Source organism: Acartia tonsa, chromosome 10, assembly GCF_053477335.1.
Source record: "Acartia tonsa isolate MP-2025a chromosome 10, ASM5347733v1, whole genome shotgun sequence".
Classification (NCBI taxonomy): domain Eukaryota; kingdom Metazoa; phylum Arthropoda; class Copepoda; order Calanoida; family Acartiidae; genus Acartia; species Acartia tonsa.
Window position 1 is genome coordinate 37,044,401 of NC_137269.1, and position 20,456 is coordinate 37,064,856.

General features: G+C 31.1%; 1 protein-coding gene across 2 annotated transcripts; it reads left to right on the top strand.

The window, feature by feature from the left end:
* The first annotated feature begins 2,616 nt into the window (after positions 1-2,616).
* On the top strand, positions 2,617-20,259 carry Hpd (4-hydroxyphenylpyruvate dioxygenase). Of its 2 annotated transcripts, XM_080175182.1 has the most exons (15): positions 2,617-2,771; positions 4,247-4,338; positions 5,213-5,312; positions 6,231-6,358; positions 9,793-9,862; positions 10,539-10,587; positions 11,252-11,315; positions 11,958-12,100; positions 12,434-12,518; positions 14,097-14,181; positions 14,588-14,637; positions 16,757-16,874; positions 18,435-18,530; positions 19,719-19,790; positions 20,019-20,259. In XM_080175182.1, the coding sequence occupies exons 2-15, from the start codon at positions 4,274-4,276 to the stop codon at positions 20,067-20,069; spliced, it is 1,176 nt and encodes a 391-aa protein (XP_080031308.1). In that variant the 5' UTR covers positions 2,617-2,771; positions 4,247-4,273; the 3' UTR covers positions 20,070-20,259. The 2 variants fall into 2 exon arrangements, with proteins under 2 accessions (XP_080031308.1, XP_080031310.1); XM_080175184.1 differs by lacking the exons at positions 2,617-2,771; positions 4,247-4,338; positions 5,213-5,312 and adding an exon at positions 5,386-5,451.
* Positions 20,260-20,456: the final 197 nt, after the last annotated feature.

Genomic DNA, 20,456 nt, shown 5'->3' on the forward strand with positions numbered 1-20,456 from the left:
GAAATATAAACTTTAAATTAAACATTCCTAAAAATGTATTCGGCAAGAACTGGAATTATTTAAATTTTAAAGAGAATAGTTTTCTTGCAGTTCGAACAAAATCAAGGATAATTATGTGTTCAATTAAAGCGAAGCTTTTTTAAACGGAAATATTAGTAGTATAAGTGATGGCTGGAACTTATTGCAATTAAAACATTCACTAAATTTTTGGGAAATTGAAATAAAAAGCATTCATCTCAACATATTAAATGACAATTAGTCAGATAGTTCTATATAAATAACCGTTACAGACTTACGGACGGACAGACCTACCCTAATTATAAAAAAAGCTTCGCTTTTAATTATGCAAGTTAACTTTTACGTAAGAACTAGACCATAACAATAGAAAAGGAGAAAGGGAAGGTCCCCAAAGTTTTATAATAACATTTTCTAATTAGTTGGCTTAACAACTTTGGGGACTTTTAGTAAATTTTGATTGGCTGGTTCATAAAATTGAGTGTCCAAACGTTTCAATCACTAATTGTAACCTACAGAACATTGTGAATGTACATTAATTTATCAGCCATTGTCTTATCCCTTTAGATCCTTGTTGAAAAAGTCTTGATTATGAGAAACCAAAATTGTCATAAAAAATACCCATTAAAATTGAAACAGCACTGGAATTTTACCATAGAGACAATTTAAATAAACAAGAAGTAGAAATTAAAAATCAGGTGATTTCCCGCTAAGCATCTAGTGGACAACAAATCCCCTCATATGACAATTTAAAGAAAGGAATGACACTTAAAGAGGATAGATGTAGGGATTTAAAGGGATAAGACAATGGACGATAAATTAGTGCAGCCCCAATGCTGATATACAAAATTACCCCTGCTATAAATAACAATAAGTGGTTAAATTTTTTTATACAAAACTTAATAAACCATTCAAAATTTTATTAAAAATCCTCAAAGTTGTTGGGTCAACGAATAAGAAAAGTTTATTATTAAACTTTGGGGACTAGTGTAATAAACATAACCAATGTCTCCTATTCCTTCTTCAAATATTTTGTTCATATCTAACCCCCCCGGGGCTAACCTAACCCCCCCCCCGGGGCTAACCTAACCCCCCCCCCCCGGGGCTACCCTATAACAATCTTAGTATAACATAACCTAGGTTAAAATATAAAGATACTTTTGGTCATAGTGGGAGAGGGAGGGAGGTTGCTCAACTTAGCATTAGGGGGGAAATTTCCAAGAATGAAGAAGTAAGAATCAACTTCTACTTTTGAAAACAATTTCCAGTTTAATAAAGTGCGTTGCACCAGGGAAAGACCCAGAGTTATTGAAAACCGAAATAAAATAACATTACATTTACATATTTATGTTAAAATAATGATTGCTTAGAAAATTTACTGAAAATATTTTAATTCATTCAAAAAAAAAATTGTTTTATTGTTTTTTTATACACTAGCCGCTACGCCCTTATAGGCCTCTAGTGGAACTTTAAATGTTTTTTTTTTTCTCTCAATAATACGTGACTTTTCTATGTTACGTTCAAGTATCTACGATACCTAACTACGTTGAAGTCTCTGCTTAAAATAAATTCGTTATAAGTTATAAACCTTCTCTGGACCTATGAGAAGCTACCCTGTTAAGGAGAACCCGAACGGTTCAGCGGTTAACAAGATCCTTTGGTATAGACAGACAAACAGACAGACTGACAGACAAAGAGACAAACATACATCCTGTTACTTTATTATAAAGATTATTTTCGATAACCAATTTAAGTTTATATTGAAGTTTGAGGGTGGAGGGTCAGTTTTGTTTCCTATGGCCCTAACCCTGCGAGGTTTATAATGCGTTTCATTAGTTCTGATAACCTAACCTAACCAGATTTAAAGATAATTAATGAACAAAAATTCCCGATTCCCTTATTTTTTATTCTTGTATTTTGCTCGACTTGGCTTTTTAAAGGAAACCACCATTTTTTCGTTGTGTTTTTCCTAATAATTGTCTATGTTCTTGGTTTTGATTATATACACACATTTAATACATCTTTGTGTATTTTTAGAGCCAAACTACGATTGATATAATTACAAATAGCAAAATAACAAATTTCCAAAGCATAATCTTTATTAATTTTCTAAAGGAAATAATTAAAGTTAGTTTTCAACAACTTTTTGGATTATAACTTGATAATTGATGATAAACAATGTTTTTGTATTCTATTTTAGCATGCTATAAGGAGTGTCAACAAAGAAGATGATATAAAAATTATTCTTATAGAATAAATTCTGTTTGTTTATATACAAAATCTTCCAATGTTAGAACCTCACAGTTTAAAAAAGAGCCTCCCAGAAAATTTTTGCATAGCAGATACACAAGCACACACTCTTCCTACTACTTTTATATAAACCTAAGGGATAAGACAATGGCCGATAAATTAATGTACATCCCCAATGATGATACCGAGAATTACTTCTACTTTAGACTACAATTTGTGGTTGAAACGTTTGGACACTCAACTTAGTAAAGCAACCAAAAATTAAATAAAAGTCCCCAAAGTTGGTAAGCCAACGAATAATAAAACGTTATTATAAAACTTTGGGAACTAGTCCACTCCCTCCCTGAAATTATGTAAGAAAAACAAGAAAACTGAATATATAGAAATGTGTATGTTTATGCTTATTTTATAAAAATACTTCTGGTTCTAGAATCAAGATAAGAGAAACCAGACTAATATTATTATTGGGGGCAAGGCAGTTGTGCTTAGACTCTCATACGATTAAGGTGGGTATGCTTTTTAGTTTATGTACTATGCTTTTTAAAAAAAGGGATTTTCTATAATTAAGGTCGGTCTGTCCGTACGTCCATCCGTCCGGAACGGATAGATCTTTTTATAATTTAGGCATTTTAGAGTTGTCCTATCGATTTCAAACTTTGCACGGTGATTCCTGTAGTAGTTAGGAACGATTTAGAAAGCGAAATAACTCTATAATTGTTACCAGAATGTATATTTAACAAGAACAATTGTGTCGTATTTAAAAGCAAGAAATAACAATAGATTATAGGCAAAATTTAATCAGTAATTAAAGAATGAATTTTTACTAATAAAAGACTGTAAGTGCTTTTTTATAATTATGGTAGGTCTGTCTATTTGGCTTTTATAATCATTAAGGCATTTTACAAGATGATTCCTGAATAGCTAGGTATGATTTGGAAAGTAAAACAACTTTATAATCGTTGCAAGAAAGACCTTTATACGTTATCAAAAATATGCTGATTTTTAACTTTTTTGGATTTTATGGTTATCATAGTAATGATTCATAGATCAACAAATATGATAAGCGAAGCATCTCTATAAAGTCGTAAAATGTAAGTTATAATAATATTCAGCCTGTTAAGTACTGACCAGTTCATGTTCGTTTGTTGTACGGTCTGATATCAGTGCTTCTCTGATTTTTGTTTTAATATGTGCCTTTTTCAAGGAATTTATAAGAAGGGATGAATTGATTTTGTTCCATATTCAAGTATTAATTCATGGATTTCTTCTAGAAACTAACTATACTATATATCTTCTAGAATCATATTACTGAAACTCTATTGAATATGGCTGATACTACACTAGTTAGAACTAACTATACTATATATCTTCTAGAATCCTATTACTGAAAATCTATTGACTATGGCTGATACTACAATAGTTAGAACTAACTATACTATATATCTTCTAGAATCATATTACTGAAACTCTATTGAATATGGCTGATACTACACTAGTTAGAACTAACTATACTATATATCTTCTAGAATCATATTTCTGAAACTCTATTGACTATGGCTGATACTACACTAGTTAGAACTAACTATACTATATATCTTCTAGAATCATATTACTGAAACTCTATTGACTATGGCTGATACTACACCAGTTGGAACAAACTATACTATATATCTTCTAGAATCATATTACTGAAACTCTATTGACTATGGCTGATACTACACCAGTTGAAACAAACTATACTATATATCTTCTAGAATCATATTACTGAAACTCTATTGACTATGGCTGATACTACACCAGTTGGAACAAACTATACTATATATCTTCTAGAATCATATTACTGAAACTCTATTGACTATGGCTGATACTACACCAGTTGGAACAAACTATACTATATATCTTCTAGAATCCTATTACTGAAACTCTATTGACTATGGCTGATAAACACCAGTTGGAACTAACTATACTATATATCTTCTAGAATCATATTACTGAAACTCTATTGAATATGGCTGACACTACACCAGTGGGAACAAACTATACTGACAAGGGACCTAAACCCGACAGAGGAAGGTAAGCAATAACTCACGGATCTAAAGGGATAAGAAAATGACCGATATATTGATGTACATCCCCAATGATGATACATAAAATAGCCCACTTTTTAGATTACAATTAGTCGTTAAAACGTTGCACACTAAACTTAATGGATAAATCAAAATAAAGTCCCAAAAGTTGTTAAGTTAAGCCAACGAATAAGATATATTTATCATAAAACTTTGGGGACTAGTGTAATAAACAGCCAAGTGTCTCCTCCCTCCCTAGAAATAACTTCATTGTGATAAAACAAAAAAGATTTTGCTTATAAGGAATGCAACAATAACTGGAATATTCAGGGAGTAAGGGAGGGGACAATGGATCGAATATTCAATTTTTAGGAGTCTCTGACTGGCTTAAAGGGAATGTGCAAGAAGTTTGCAGTTTCTGACTGAATTTGGGTACTAGCGCATAAAATGCCGCTACTCGCTGTGTTAGTTTTTAGAATAGCAGATGGAAGAATTTGTTATGATATGGCTGGTTTAATAAAAAAAAATTTTTCCAAAGAATATAATTTCATAGATATAAACTTTATTGTGATATTGGTGTAATAAATAATCTAAGAACCCTAATCTAACAACCTAAATTTAATTCTTGTAAATAGTGGCATTTAAAATCTAGGAATATGGGTTGAACAAGTTCCAGGGAGATTTTTCAAGTAATTAATTACATAATGATTACGTCAGTCTGAAATACTGATAATCTAATTTTCAAATGATTGCTTTTTTTCTGGATTAATCTGGATTTCATGGCCTTGTTATGAAAACTCTTAAATTGAATTAATTGCCCATTGTCCCTTCCCTTACTCCCTGGGAATATTATACAAAATTAACTATATTTCAATTTTTAGGTTCATTAAGTTTGACCACATTGAATGGTGGGTCGGTAATGCTAAACAGGCTGCTTCATATTATTGTACCAGGCTGGGTTTCGTACCTTTGGCTTATAAGGTAGGAATACTGATAGTAATATAGTAAATATATAGATAGATATATAGATAGATAGATAGATAGGTAGATAGATAGTAATGCTAAACAGACTGCTTCATATTATTGTACCAGGCTGGGTTTCATACCCTTGGCTTACAAGGTAGGTTACATATAGTTAGATAAATAGATAGATAGGTAAACATATAGATAGATAGATAGCAATGCTAAGCAGGCTGCTTCATATTATTGTACCAGACTGGGTTTCGTACCTTTGGCTTATCAGGTAGGAATACTGATAGTTAGATAAATAGATAGATAGATAGATAGGTAGATAGGTAGATACGTAGATAGATAGATAGATAGATAGATAGATAGATATATATATATATATATAGATAGATAGATAGATAGATAGATAGATAGATAGATAGATAGATAGATAGATAGATAGATAGATAGATAGATAGATAGATAGATAGATAGATAGATAGATAGATAGATAGATAGATAGATAGATAGATAGATAGATAGATAGATAGATAGATAGATAGATAGATAGATAGATAGATAGATAGATAGATAGATAGATAGATAGATAGATAGATAGATAGATAGATAGATAGATAGATAGATAGATAGATAGATAGATAGATAGATAGATAGATAGATAGATAGATAGATAGATAGATAGATAGATAGATAGATAGATAGATAGATAGATAGATAGATAGATAGATAGATAGATAGATAGATAGAACTGTAAGCAGACAAGTGACTGCACATGCGGTCAAGCAACGGGACGCTATCTTTGATAAATAGATAGATAGATATTATTATTTAGGGTCTAGAAACTGGAAGCAGGCAAGTGGCTGCGCATGCGGTCAAGCAACGTGGCACCATCTTTGATAGATAGATAGATAGATAGATATTATTATTTAGGGTCTAGAAACTGGAAGCAGGCAGGTGGCTGCGCATGCGGTCAAGCAACGTGACACCATCTTTGTGTTCAAGTCTGCTTATGAGCCCAACTCTGAAATCTCCAAGATTATGGGGGCTCATCTTGTCATGTAAGTATTATGATTTTAGTAGCGAAGCTACTCTATAACCAGAGTACGTTTGTACATTTGTCCGTCCATATGTCACTTAGTGTTTAACATCGAAAAAGTACTTTAACTTTCCTGTTTTTGAGGGGAGGGGGGGGTCTAAAAGCTCATTATATAATTTTAGGGAAAACACTCTATATTGTATTTCCCTTAAGTTTTTAAGTCCAAATGGTGTATTAATATGCACGCCACTAATAATGATTCTGTCTATAGCTCAGAAAGTTTCCTTTTTTTTATCTTGGGGGGAGGTTGGGGTTCAATGAAACTAAGGGCTTCACCCCCTCCCTCTGAATTGCTGTGTACGCCACTAGTAATGATAATAAAATAAAGTTTAAAGGATATAAATTGATAAAAAGAACCCTTTTCCCCTCTATTGTTTTACTTTTATGTTGTCCATTGTTTTCATCATATTTAGGTTTTACATAAATTAAATTTAAAAGATGGTCAGGACCAGCGATCTAAAGGGATAAGACAATGGACGATAAATTGATGTAAATCCCCAATGATAATACACAAAATTACCCCTTGTGTAGGTTATAATGAGTGGTTGACACACAACTTAATGAACTAACCAATCAAAATTCAAGAAAAGTTCCCAAAGTTGATAAGCTAACGAATAAAAAACTTTGGAGGCTAGTATAATAAACAGCCCATTGTCCCCTCCCTGACTGAATTTATATCATGTAATATAATGAACATATATCAATCTCCTTAAACTATATAAAATTCATAAAATCTTAAAATAATATTCATTTAGATTAAAATTTTATAATTGTTTGCGAGAATCACTCACAATATTCACGTGTTCGAATCTCGGCTTAACAGGTGCACGAAATAAATAGTTAGAGTAAGGGGAATACCTTAGTCCAACACATGCGCAAGTCATTGCCAGGCACAGTTAGGACTTCTTCGACAAAGGTCGGGCAATCAAAGGTTTGAACCCGAAGCGTCACCAATCTCCTTAGAGGTCAACTCATCAAGTCAAATGTGCTAAAGCAAAAATAGACATAAAATCATTTTCACAATTGAAATAAAAGTAGATACTTATAAAATCAATTTTATATAAATTGTTAGTAAACTTACAAAACTCCTAACTTGATAAAAGATCGTAATTAATATCTTTTAAAAATACTTGTACAAAATTCTTTAAAATATCATTAATCAAAATTTTGCTTCTAGGAATGTTATAAAACTGTCTTAAAGTACATTTTAGTTTTATAAGTGAAATGTAGGTAGTTAATTAACAATTTTTTTTAAAGCGATGCTTTTCTATAATTAGGTTCGGTTTGTCCGTCCGTCCGTTACGGATAGCTTTTTTCGTTAATTTAGGCATGTTAGAATTGTCCTATCGATTTTAAATTTTGCATGGTGATTCCTTTAGTAGTTAGGTACGATTTAGAAAGCGTAGCAACTCTATAATCATTACTAAAATTTCCGTACGTCCATTTTAAACATGTTGATTTTTCTACTTTTTTAACAACAAATTTTTATGTGATCTTATCATCTGATTGATCTGATTTTTAGTATATTGATTCCTGGGACAACAAAGTATAATGTTATAAGCGAAGGAACAATTTTCAATACGTCTTTTTTGGGACGTATTTAAAGAAAATGACTTATTAATATGGCCTTAGTTGTTTTTTATTTGCCATTATTTTTCTTAAAAAAAGAAATTACAAATTAATGCCTGATTAAATATAAAAATTATGGTTGTTTCAATACGTCATATTCTATTTTTTCCACATATTAATAAATGTTATAAAATTACATATTAATGTGACAGTAAATAAAATAAATAATGTGGTATCAAAACGTCCTTTATTTGTAATAAGTCATCTTTATTAATTAAATAATTTAAATGACATATTGATAAATAAGGACGCATTAAAATGACCTTATATGTATAAATTTAAAAAGGAAATGGATCAAATAGTTACTGATTTTGACACCAGATGGCAGTTGAAATCACTAATTGTTTAGCTTTGTTTTCTCAATGTTTTGACCTTATTTTTAGTTTGACAATTATTATTTTGTAATGAAATGAAGGATATTAGTACTACAGACACCACTATGAATTTATATTTTAGTTCCTTTATGCATGTATATTATGAAAACTAATTTTTTTGGTGAGACCTTCTAGAAAGAATAGAACCATATATATAGGTCATGAAACTTTTCAGTAAGCGATGAAATAATAGAAACATATTATGTGTTTGATTCAAAATTGTTAGATTAATTTTAACCCTGAATTATTTCTACTATTTTGCTTGTAAGTAAATAATACATTACCAAATTTGGTAGCCATATTGTTTTTTTTGACGTTTCATAAAAATTCGACGTCTTAATACAGCCTTAAAGGATTTAAATTGAATTAAATTTAATCATTTTATTTACCACAAATAATAAAAAATTATAATACAATTTTGAAAGTTTGGCGGCCATCTTGTTTTTCTGGACATTTTAAAGGAAAAATTGACGTGTCAATGTGTCTTTATTTAAGATAAAATGTCATTAAATTCAAAATATTGTTATTATTTATATTTTTTTTGTGACGTTTTTTTAAAGATAACGACGTGTTTTTGGTACACAATACGTCTTTTGAAAAAATTTTAAAAATATGAAACGTCATTTGTATAGTAATAAAAAAGTTACGTCATTAAGGACGTATTAATGCGACATGTTCCTTAAAATAATGCGATAAAAGTATATGCTGGGATGTATCTTGTTGTTCTAGGAATCATTGTTCTAAAAATCAGATAAATAGAATAATAAAATCATACAAAAATGTTACCAATCAGTTTGTAGAGGATGTACTGACTTTCTGGTAAAGATTATAGAATTGCTACGCTTCCTAAATCGTATCAAAGAACACAGTAATAGCGTCTGACTGATTATGACGTAACAAAAAAAAAATTAGCCAATGAGAGGCCGTCATTGACCAATGGTAAAATTTATAGTGGCCTCTCATTGGCTAATTTTGTTTGTTACGTCATAATCAGTCAGACACTATTACTGTGTTCGTATCAAACTTTTACAAAAATTATCTTGCAAAGTTTGAAATCTATAGGACAACTTTAACATGATTAAATCAACTATAAGAGCTATCCATTTAAGACGAATTGACCGTTCCTAATCATAGAATAGTCTTTTGTCGCATCATATTATAGACAGCTTTCCGTGGATAAAAATGTACAATTATAAGATTAAAAACAGTTTAGTTATTCAAGAGGGGCCGGAGGCACGGGTTAACAAAAGTTTTTTATTTTATTTTATTTTGATATTCGTGGAAAATTCTCTTTAATTCGATGCTACACATAATTTTTCAGTATGGTTGAGAACCGGTTCTAATCCAGCGGATATTAATCGGTTTCTAAGCCATACTGGAAAATTCCTTTTAGGCACGGTGATGGTGTAAAAGACGTATCCTTTACAGTTGAGGATTTAGATGGTATCATCATGCAATGTAAGGTAATATGTTTTTTTTTTATTTTAATAAGGATTACAATATACAAAGTTGGAGTATAGTTATTTCTCGTATCGTATTATAAACGGCTTTCCGCGGATATAGAATGTACAATTATAAGATTAAAGCTAGTTTTTTTAGCCCCGTGGTGCCGAAGGCACCGGCTAAAAAAAACTAGTTTTAATCTTATGATTGTACATTTCTATATTCGTAGAAAACTGGATATAATACGATGCTAGACATAGTTTTTTCGTATTCATGAGAACCGGTTCCTATCCACCGGATTCGAATGAATACGAGAAAAAATTTTATGACAAAAATAATATTAAATAGAATTTTTGCAAATACTTGTTGCAAAGCAAAAATTTATGTCATTGAAAAAGACTTTATACTTTTTTGTATTACTTCGAATTTGATATATTTTTGCCTTATCAAACCGATTATAGGCTATACTGAGAAAAAAAAACTTTTATCGTATTTTAAAATAAAGAATTCAAAGAAAAAATATATAAAACAATGAAACTTTTATTTTATTAATGGCAGAAAACTGTCTTTACATAAGTATTTATTACAACTAGTTTGAACTGAAAGACTAATCCAGACGTGTCTAGATTTTATTCTTTTTTATTATAACATACTTTAAAAATATGAAATATATTATTCATATTTTTTTGTATTCAGGCGAAAGGAGTAAAAATTGTGAAAGATATTTGGGAAGAATCGGACGAAGGTAAAGCAATCTTATTTTACTTTAATTATTTCATCATAAAGAACATTATATTACATTTCCTAAAAAACAGAAATCAAATTGTATTGATTTAAATCAAGAAATTTTAAAATGCATACAACTAGAAATAATATTTTCTATGCAATAATTTTAACAAATTCAAATTAACCTATATTATGTCAGGGTTCTAAAGGGATAGGACAATGGCCAATAATTAATGTACATCCCAAATGATGATAAACAAAATTATACCTTCTGTAGATTACAATTAGTGGATGAAACGATTGAACACTCAACTTATTGAACAAACAAATCAAAATACAATAAAAGTGTCCAAAGTTGTTAAGTCAACGAATAAGAAAACGTTATTATAAAACTTTGATGACTAGTGTAATAAACAGTCCATTGTCTTCTCTCTCTCTCTCTCTCTCTCTCTTTTTCTCTCTCTAGTCATTAGCACGTTGTCAAAGGTTAGTTGTTTGAATCTTTTGGCTAAAAATTTTGTCATAACTAAAGACGTTTTATTTTAGATTAACGACTTTCATATTAAACTAAGAAGAAAACGTCATAATAAAACTTTGGGGACTAGTGTAATAAACAGCCCAATGTCCCCCCCCCCCCCCTCCCTGATATTGCGTACTGATATTATGCATATTTTATTTTGTAGGTGGCAAAGTAAGATTTGCAACAGTGCAGACTTATGGAGATACTACGCATACTCTGATTGAAAAGTAAGTGAATTATTTTTTTTTAAACCAATCATCTAGGTATCTTTTTTAAAAAGGTTGACAATATACATAAAAGCTAAGCTCTGAAACGGTAGGACAAAAGAACATTAACGCTTGTACAGAATATAGATGTATAAGTCAAAACAAAATTAAAAGTAAATTTATCGAAAAACTGCTTAATTGAAGGTATTCTTTTTAAAGACATACTTACATTTTAGGACTTTATTATAGATATGCTTCGCTTATAACATTGTACTTTCCTGGGAATCGGTATTCCAAAATCAGATTAATCGAATAATCATATCACATACAAATTTGTTGTGAAAAGAGTTCAAAATAAAAATGTTCGGGTATAGTCCCTTTCGTGACATCGCACCTTAAAGGGCGATTCTTCGTATTTTTCACAGTAGGTTTTCTCCTATTACTAGCCCCTGCGGGGCCAATTACCTAACCCTGTGGGGCAATCACCTAACCTAAAATAACCTATAAAAAGCCATTTTAAAAATACGACAGATCGCCCATTAAGGTGCGATGTCACGAAAGGGACTATTCCCAAATGTTCAAATTGGATGTAGAGACATTCTGGTAATGCTTATAGAGTTGCTCTACTTTCTAATGAAAATTCTCTTTACCAAATAATGTTAGGAAGGGGTATTCTGGACTATTCCTGCCTGGGTATGCAGAGCCCCTGCACGAGGATGTCCTGCTGCCTGGCCTCCCTGATCCTGGCATCTACTTCATTGATCATGTCGTGGGCAACCAGCCTGATCTTATGATGGAGGATGCAGGTAGTGTTAGTGGTTGAAACGTTTAAACACTCGATCTAATGATGGGGGGATGCAGGTAGGACCATTACCAAGGGATATAAAGGGATAAGACAATGGCCGATAAATTGATGTACATCCTCTATGATGATACACAAAATTATCCCTTTTGTAGATTACAACTAGTTGTTGAAACGTTCAGACAGTCAACTCAATGAAACAAAAAAAAGTCCCAAAAGCTGTCAACCACACGAATAAGAAAACGTTATTATAAAACTTTAGAGACTAGAGTTATAAACAGACTATTGTGATTCTTTGGGGACTAGCATCAGTGTACTAGAATTGCTATTTTTTCAGCTGGATGGTATGAGAGAAACCTGTTGTTCCATAGGTTCTGGTCTGTTGATGATACTCAGATGCATACAGAATATTCAGCTCTTAGGTAACATACAATTATGATACACAAACTTACCCCTTCTGGTCTGTAGATGATACACAGATACATACGAAATATTCTGCTCTTAGGTAACATACAATTATGATACACAAACTTACCCCTTCTGGTCTCTGTTGATGATACTCAGATGCATACAGAATATTCTGCTCTTAGGTAACATACAATTATGATACACAAACTTACCCCTTCTGGTCTCTGTTGATGATACTCAGATGCATACAGAATATTCTGCTCTTAGGTAACATACAATTATGATACACAAACTTACCCCTTCTGGTCTTTGTTGATGATACTCAGATGCATACAGAATATTCGGCTCTTAGGTAACATACAATTATGATACACAAAATTACCCCTTCTGGTCTGTAGATTATACTCAGATGCATACAGAATATTCAGCTCTTAGGTAACATACAATTATGATACACAAACTTACCCCTTCTGGTCTGTAGATGATACTCAGATGCATACAGAATGTTCTGCTCTTAGGTAACATACAATTATGATACACAAACTTACCCCTTCTGGTCTGTAGATTATACTCAGATACATACAGAATATTTATAAATTTTCGAATATTATATTTAGTAAAGTGTCAGAACTTGATAAGCAGAATATTAATTTATAATTCTAAACAAAATTGTACATGAATTTGTAAATGGTTTTATTTACGACCTACTTACATTTTAGGATTACATTATAAAGATTCCTAGCTTTTGTGACCGTGTTTAGCCTTGTTTAATCTAAATTGATAAATATGTAATGATTTTTCCTACAAATTTTAATCATTAATTAAAACATATTAATTAACATAATGGTTAGTAATTTTCTTTATGGAAACTTGAAGATTATATTTAAAAATAAACTAAAACTTTTTAAATTATGAAATTGAAGAATTAATTATGAATGATTTAAGGAAGAGTTGTAGTGAGTCAAATATAAAACAATATCAATTACATTTGATAGAAGCATTCCCTTTATAAATTTGAAGGACTTTTTTTCTTTATTTTTCAACTAATTGAATCAAGGGAAAAGTTTCTTTTTTAGTACACAATTCATGTTCCTAGACCATAAAAATTGCTATTTACAAAAGTATTATATATTATTATCATATTTAATTCTTCATGTCATATATAACAGACAAACAGTCAATTTTCCTTAACTGAAATGTTGGGGGGGGGATTGTCTTGAAAGAGAAAACATACAACACAGAAAGAAAAAATATAAGAAAAACCTATACAAATCAATATAAAGTTTATCTGAAAAGAAAATTGAATACAAATAGCCTTTTACATGATATTAAATGACCAGGGGCTGCTATTCAGCCAATTAATCCCATTTGAAATTGCTGAAAATTAAATATTTTGTTGGAGTAAAGGTGGAGTAAAAATAGTTTTTTGGGGGTAACTAAAAGGGAAGTGGAAAAGAAGGGAGAGAAAAAAGGGAAGGGGGTTGAGGGAAAATTTGGTTTAAAATTGTTTGTCAGAATCTCATTCCCCTTTTCCTGTAAATGACAAATAGTCATTATATTTCTTGTGTATATATTAAAAGTCTAATATATAGGTCTGTAGTAATGGCTAACTATGAGGAGACTATAAAGATGCCAATCAATGAGCCGGCTCCAGGAAAGAAGAAGTCTCAAATCCAGGTTAGATTTGCAGATACAGTCATAAAAGCGAAGTTTTTATATAATTAGAGTCAGTCCGTAAGTCCATCCGTATGTAACGGAGAGCTCTTAGTGTTAGTTTAGGCATGTTAGAATTGTTTTATCGATAAAAACTTGGCATTTTGATTACTTTAGTAATTAGTTACGATTTAGAAAGCGTAGCAACACTTAAATCGTTCCCAAAATATCCGTGAGTTCATTATAATATGTTGATTTTTAACCATTAAATAACCATTTTTTAAGTAATATAATTAAAATTATAATTATCATATCCATTTCATTTTTGGAAAACTGATTCTTATTACAACAAGGTACAGAGTTATATGCGAAGCATCTCTATAATCCAGTATATTCTGCTTATTAAGTTATGACACTCTACTTATTTTAGGAGTATGTTGACTACTATGGGGGTGCTGGTGTTCAACATATTGCGCTGAGGTAAATCCTATCTTATAAAGTAGTAAGCTCTTTTGTATGTGGCAAAGGTTCTCGCTAATCACTGAACCGATTAGGTTCTTAATTCTAACTAAGCTTAACATAGATGTACTGTTATGGTTTTAGGCTATTTTCAAGCCTCAACTTGCCCCTTCAAATACAGAGCCCCTAGATGATAGACGCGTAGCCGCTTTCCTATTATACAAAGTAAGATTTCTGTCTGTAGCAAAGGATCTAGCTTACGGCTAAACTTATATGGTTCTCTTTTACAGTGAAGTTTCCTAGCCCTTACAGATCGGGGGGGGGGTCATATTGACCCCCCCCCCTCTAGTTTTTTCAATGTCATTTTTTTGTAGGTAAGATGGAGAGCTGTGACTTCATGACTTTTTAAGTTTAGTAATTATGCGTCGGCAAGAGTTGATTTTATTAGGATATCTGGTCTGTGTCGGTCGTGGTGTCCGGTCAAAGTCGGTTGGGTAGCACAAAAATTTTAAAAAAATTCTAAATAAATCTTAATTTCTACATTATGACTTTTGTGTATAAGGTAGAAACCTAAAATTTTTTTGGTGAATACTGAGATATCAATGACCTTATGAGAAAAGTGGTGTTATGACCGTTTGACCGCACCCTGACCGACTTTATGACCGATTTTTGTCCAGCTTTTACTACAGACATATATCATGAATATCGTGGCTTCTATTACATCTAGAGACCTATAAATTTTTTTGGTAAATTCTTGAGCAACAATAAACAGATAAAAATATTAATTGGCGCCGCCAATTGCCGTTTTACCGCCGTAACCGCCAAAAATGGCAGTTTCCGTTATTTGCCGTTTTTCGGCGATGATCAGAAAAAGTAATTTTTTTGTTATGAAAAATAAAAATTTGTCCTAAAATTTGGTCATCCTAGCTCTAAAATTGGCCGCTCTACAGCTGTTTTAAAATTTTGCGGCTGGCTGCTAAAAAGCGGCTAAGGAGCGGCCTAACCGCTATGACTAGAAAAAGTAATTTTCTCTTAAAATACACATGAACCGCCAGAAAAAAATTTTTACGTCTTTATCTGTAACAGAAACCCCCCCCCCCCCCCCCGATCTATTAAGGTTGGAATTGGGTCCCGATTTGTAAGGGTTAAAGGTCGTCTAAGAAAGAAATATAAATATTTAGAGGTATAGACCATCCCTCCCCCCCCCCCCAAAAAAAAAAGAATAAAAATTTGTTTATCCTTCTTTGCTTTACTATTTTGGTTTCCAAACCATCACCTAAAATAGCTATAAACCTTCACAGGATCTATAAGAAGCCACATTGTAAAGGAGAACCATACCGGTTCAGCGGTTAGCGACATCCTTCTTTACAGACAGACAGACACAGATTCTGTTGGAAGAGTTTATATGTTCAACCCAGGAATTGTTCAATCAGTTATTTTTTAAGGAAAAAAAATGAAGCTCGTACTTTCTATCCTTGAAAAATATATTCTTTTTCCGGAGAAGAGAAGCTAATTTATTTTGTGTTAGTTTGAATTGGTCAATTCTATGGGCGAAATTGTCCTATTAACACCCTGGGATAAGATAATCCTACACACATTTTACCAGAGAGAGAGAGAGAGGACAGTGGGCTGTTCACTCCCCAAAGTTTTATGATAAAGTTTCCTTATTCGTTGGCTTGACAACTTTGGGGGCTTAAATGAATTTTAAATGTTTGTTTCAATAAGTTCAAAACTTTCAACAACTAATTTTAATTTACAGAAGGGTAATTTTGTGTTTTGTCATTGGGGTTGTACATCAATTTCTCTGCCATTGTCTTATCCCTTTAAATCCCTGCATATTATCACCCTGGATAATTCTACATACATTTAATAAGATATTTCCTTAGGGGTCTAAAGGAATAAGACAATGGCCGATAAGTTGATATATATCCCCAAACAAACAAAATTACCCGTCCTGTAGTTTAAAAAAAGTGGTTAAAAAACGTTTGAACACTCATCTTAAAAACCAGCCAATCAAAATTCAGTAAAAGTCCCAAAAGTTCGAATAAGAATTATTGTAAAACTTTTAGGACTAGTGAAAATTTTTCACAAATTTTTTTTTGAATATTTTTATCATTTAAATTGAAATACATTTTTTCAGGTCTTTTGACATTATCAAGTCCATTGAGAATTTGCGAGCTCGTGGAATGGTTTTCCTCAACATTCCAGATACTTACTATGCACAGCTTAGGAAAAGACTGGCCAGTTCTCCAGTTCAGGTTACACCAATGCATTGCAATGATAGGCTAGTATACAAATGACCAATGATAGGCCTGTACACATTGTAATGATCAATGATAGGCCAGTATACATTCTAATTGACCAATGATAGGCCAGTATACATTGTAATTGACCAATGAGATGCCAGTATTCATTCTAATTGACCAATAATAGGCCAGTATGCATTGTAATTGACCAATGAGAGGCCAGTATTTATTCTAATTGACCAATAATAGGCCAAAATGCATTATAATTGACCAATGATAGGCCAGTATACATTTTAATTGACCAATTATAGGCCTGTATACATTATAATTGATCAATGATAGGCAAGTATACATTGTAATTGACCAATGATAGGCCAGTATATATTGTAATTAATCAATAAAAGTCCAGTATACATTGTAATTGACCAATGATAGGCCAGTAAACATTATAATTGACCAATGATAGGCCAGTATACATTGTAATTTACCAATGAGAGGCCTGTATATATTGCAATTAACCAATAATAGGCCAGTATACATTCTAATTGACTAGAGATAGGCCAGTATACATTGTAATTGATCAATGATAGGCCGGTATACGAAAACAGTAAAAGTGTCGAACTATGACGTCAGAAAAAATGAACAATTAACCAATAAGAAGCCAGTATTCACTGTGGTAAAATACATAGCGGCCTCTCATTGGTTAATTGTTATTTTTTTCTGACGTCATAGTTCGACACTTTTACTGTTTTCCCAGTATACATTGTAATTGACCAATGATAAGACAATTTACATTGTAATTGATCAATGATAGGCTAGTATACATTGTAATTGACCAATGATAGGCCGGTATACATTGTAATTGACCAACTGTAAAATATATACTGGCCTTTCATTGGTCATTTGTACTATATGACGTAATTTTTTATTAGAAGCTATAAGATGCTTCTATTTATTTAGTTGTGAAGCTTCTCTATAAATAAATGTCTCTGTATGTCATTGCGCAATTTTGCCTTATTTCGTTTCTACATATGAAGAGCAGATCATCTTCAAAAAAAAAGATTCCCATAACAAAGTTTCACTAAATAAAACACTTTGGGTTTTATACTCTAAAAATACAAAAATTGTACTTTTAAAAAGTTTTTTAAAAATCAAATAAAAAGTACACTAAGATTCTTCCCACTCTGTGTCAATATTAATTAATTAAAGGAGACATTTTGATAAAATCAATTAGTTAATAATCTAATTCTCTACTTTAGCTATTTGCTAACTCATTTTGAAGAAGCTAAACTCAGCAAGCTACAGGGATAAGACAATGGCCGATAAATTGATGTACATACCCAATGATGATACACGAAATTGCCCCTTCTGTAGATTAAAATTAGAGTTCGAAAAGTTTAAACACTCAAATTAATGAACCAACACACAAAAAATTAAATAAAAAGTGTTGAGCCAACGAATAACAAAACTTTTTTTTATAATACTTCGGGTACAAGTGCAATAAGCCTATAATAAACAGATATATCGCAGGTGTTTTTTTTTTAAATACGTATTCTATTTTCTTTATTTTAGGTCAAAGAAGATTTGGACAAGCTTCAGAAGTTGAAAATCTTAGTCGATTATGATGATAACGGATATTTACTACAGATATTCACTAAACCTCTCCAGGTATAAATATAGTTGATTATAATAATAATGGATATTTACTACAGATATTCACTAAACCTCTCCAGGTATAAATATAGTTGATTATAATAATAATGGATATTTACTACAGATATTCACTAAACCTCTCCAGGTATAAATATAGTTGATTATAATAATAATGGATATTTACTACAGATATTCACTAAACCTCTCCAGGTATAAATATAGTTGATTATAATAATAATGGATATTTACTACAGATATTCACTAAACCTCTCCAGGTATAAATATAGTTGATTATAATAATAATGGATATTTACTACAGATATTCACTAAACCTCTCCAGGTATAAATATAGTTGATTATAATAATAATGGATATTTACTACAGATATTCACTAAACCTCTCCAGGTATAAATATAGTTGATTATAATAATAATGGATATTTACTACAGATATTCACTAAACCTCTCCAGGTATAAATATAGTTGATTATAATAATAATGGATATTTTCTACAGATATTCACTAAACCTCTCCAGGTATAAATATAGTTGATTATAATAATAATGGATATTTACTACAGATATTCACTAAACCTCTCCAGGTATAAATATGGTTGATTATAATAATAATGGATATTTACTACAGATATTCACTAAACCTCTCCAGGTATAAATATAGTTGATTATAATAATAATGGATATTTACTACAGATATTCACTAAACCTCTCCAGGTATAAATATAGTTGATTATAATAATAATGGATATTTACTACAGATATTCACTAAACCTCTCCAGGTATAAATATAGTTGATTATAATAATAATGGATATTTACTACAGATATTCACCAAACCTCTCCAGGTATAAATATAGTTGATTATAATGAAAACATTTATAGTAAAAGAATAGAGGGGACATGAGCTATTTTTAATTCTCCCCTCAAAGAAGGATCCCTGTCCCGATTTTGTATTGGGTCTTTGAAATTAGCTAAAATAGTCGGAAATATAAATAAGGCACAGTCCCTACTAAAGAACAGAAGCAATTTTCTAGCAGACGAAAAGCGTATAGGACTTGAGACAGGTAGTTGTTTGTATTATGCATCTATAGTTTTTTAATGTGTTGCTTTTTATTTTATCTTAACATGTCATAATGACATTTTTTGTTTTATTTTTAAATTAATTCTTTACAATTAACTTTATTGTAGGACAAGCCCACCGTATTCATTGAAATAATTCAGCGCCACAACCATCAGGGATTTGGAGCTGGAAACTTTAAGGTATATTCTTTTCTCCAGCATAGTAAGAAATTTACCTCTCAAATAATGTAAAACTATGACTCAAGAAAAAATTGGAAAGCTGCAAATTTGCCTCTAGTTTAACACTAAGTTACATGATGAAAAGATGTAAACATTTTTGTGGATTTACAAGACGTTTCACTAAAAAGGAATCGTTACTTAAATTTATCCCTGAAAATTGAGTCAAATTATTTGTTAATATTTTTTTAGGCGCTTTTTGAGAGTATTGAGATTGACCAAGGAAAACGTGGAAACCTCTAAGCAACCTTATAGTGATTCAGATATATGACAATGGAAGAAAATTATACGTTCCCAAAAATTTGTATTTCATTTAACTATCTCTGAATCCATATGATCATAATCAAAACCTTAAAAAAAGATTTAATTATCAACTAATCAATAAATGTGCAATTGTATATATTTTAATTTGAAATAAACATAACAAAATTTATGTAAAAACATATAAATTCAACTCATACAAAATACAGAAGGAAAAAAGTAAAAGTCAATTTATGAAATTATTTTGTTGAACATAAATGAAAGAATCCAGTGTATGTTAAGTGAATCACTCATAACCCAGCCCCAAATTTGTAATTATTTTCAGTAATCAGTGCCCCAGCAGTCATGGACGTTAAAGCTTTTTAATTT

Bases quoted from the DNA above. Each gene is read 5' to 3' on its own strand.
- Hpd (XM_080175182.1), top strand. From the start codon at position 4,274: ATGGCTGACACTACACCAGTGGGAACAAACTATACTGACAAGGGACCT. The intron at 4,339-5,212 runs GTAAGCAATAAC...TTCAATTTTTAG, and splicing joins CCTAAACCCGACAGAGGAAG to GTTCATTAAGTTTGACCACA. The intron at 14,182-14,587 runs GTTAGATTTGCA...TACTTATTTTAG, and splicing joins AGAAGAAGTCTCAAATCCAG to GAGTATGTTGACTACTATGG.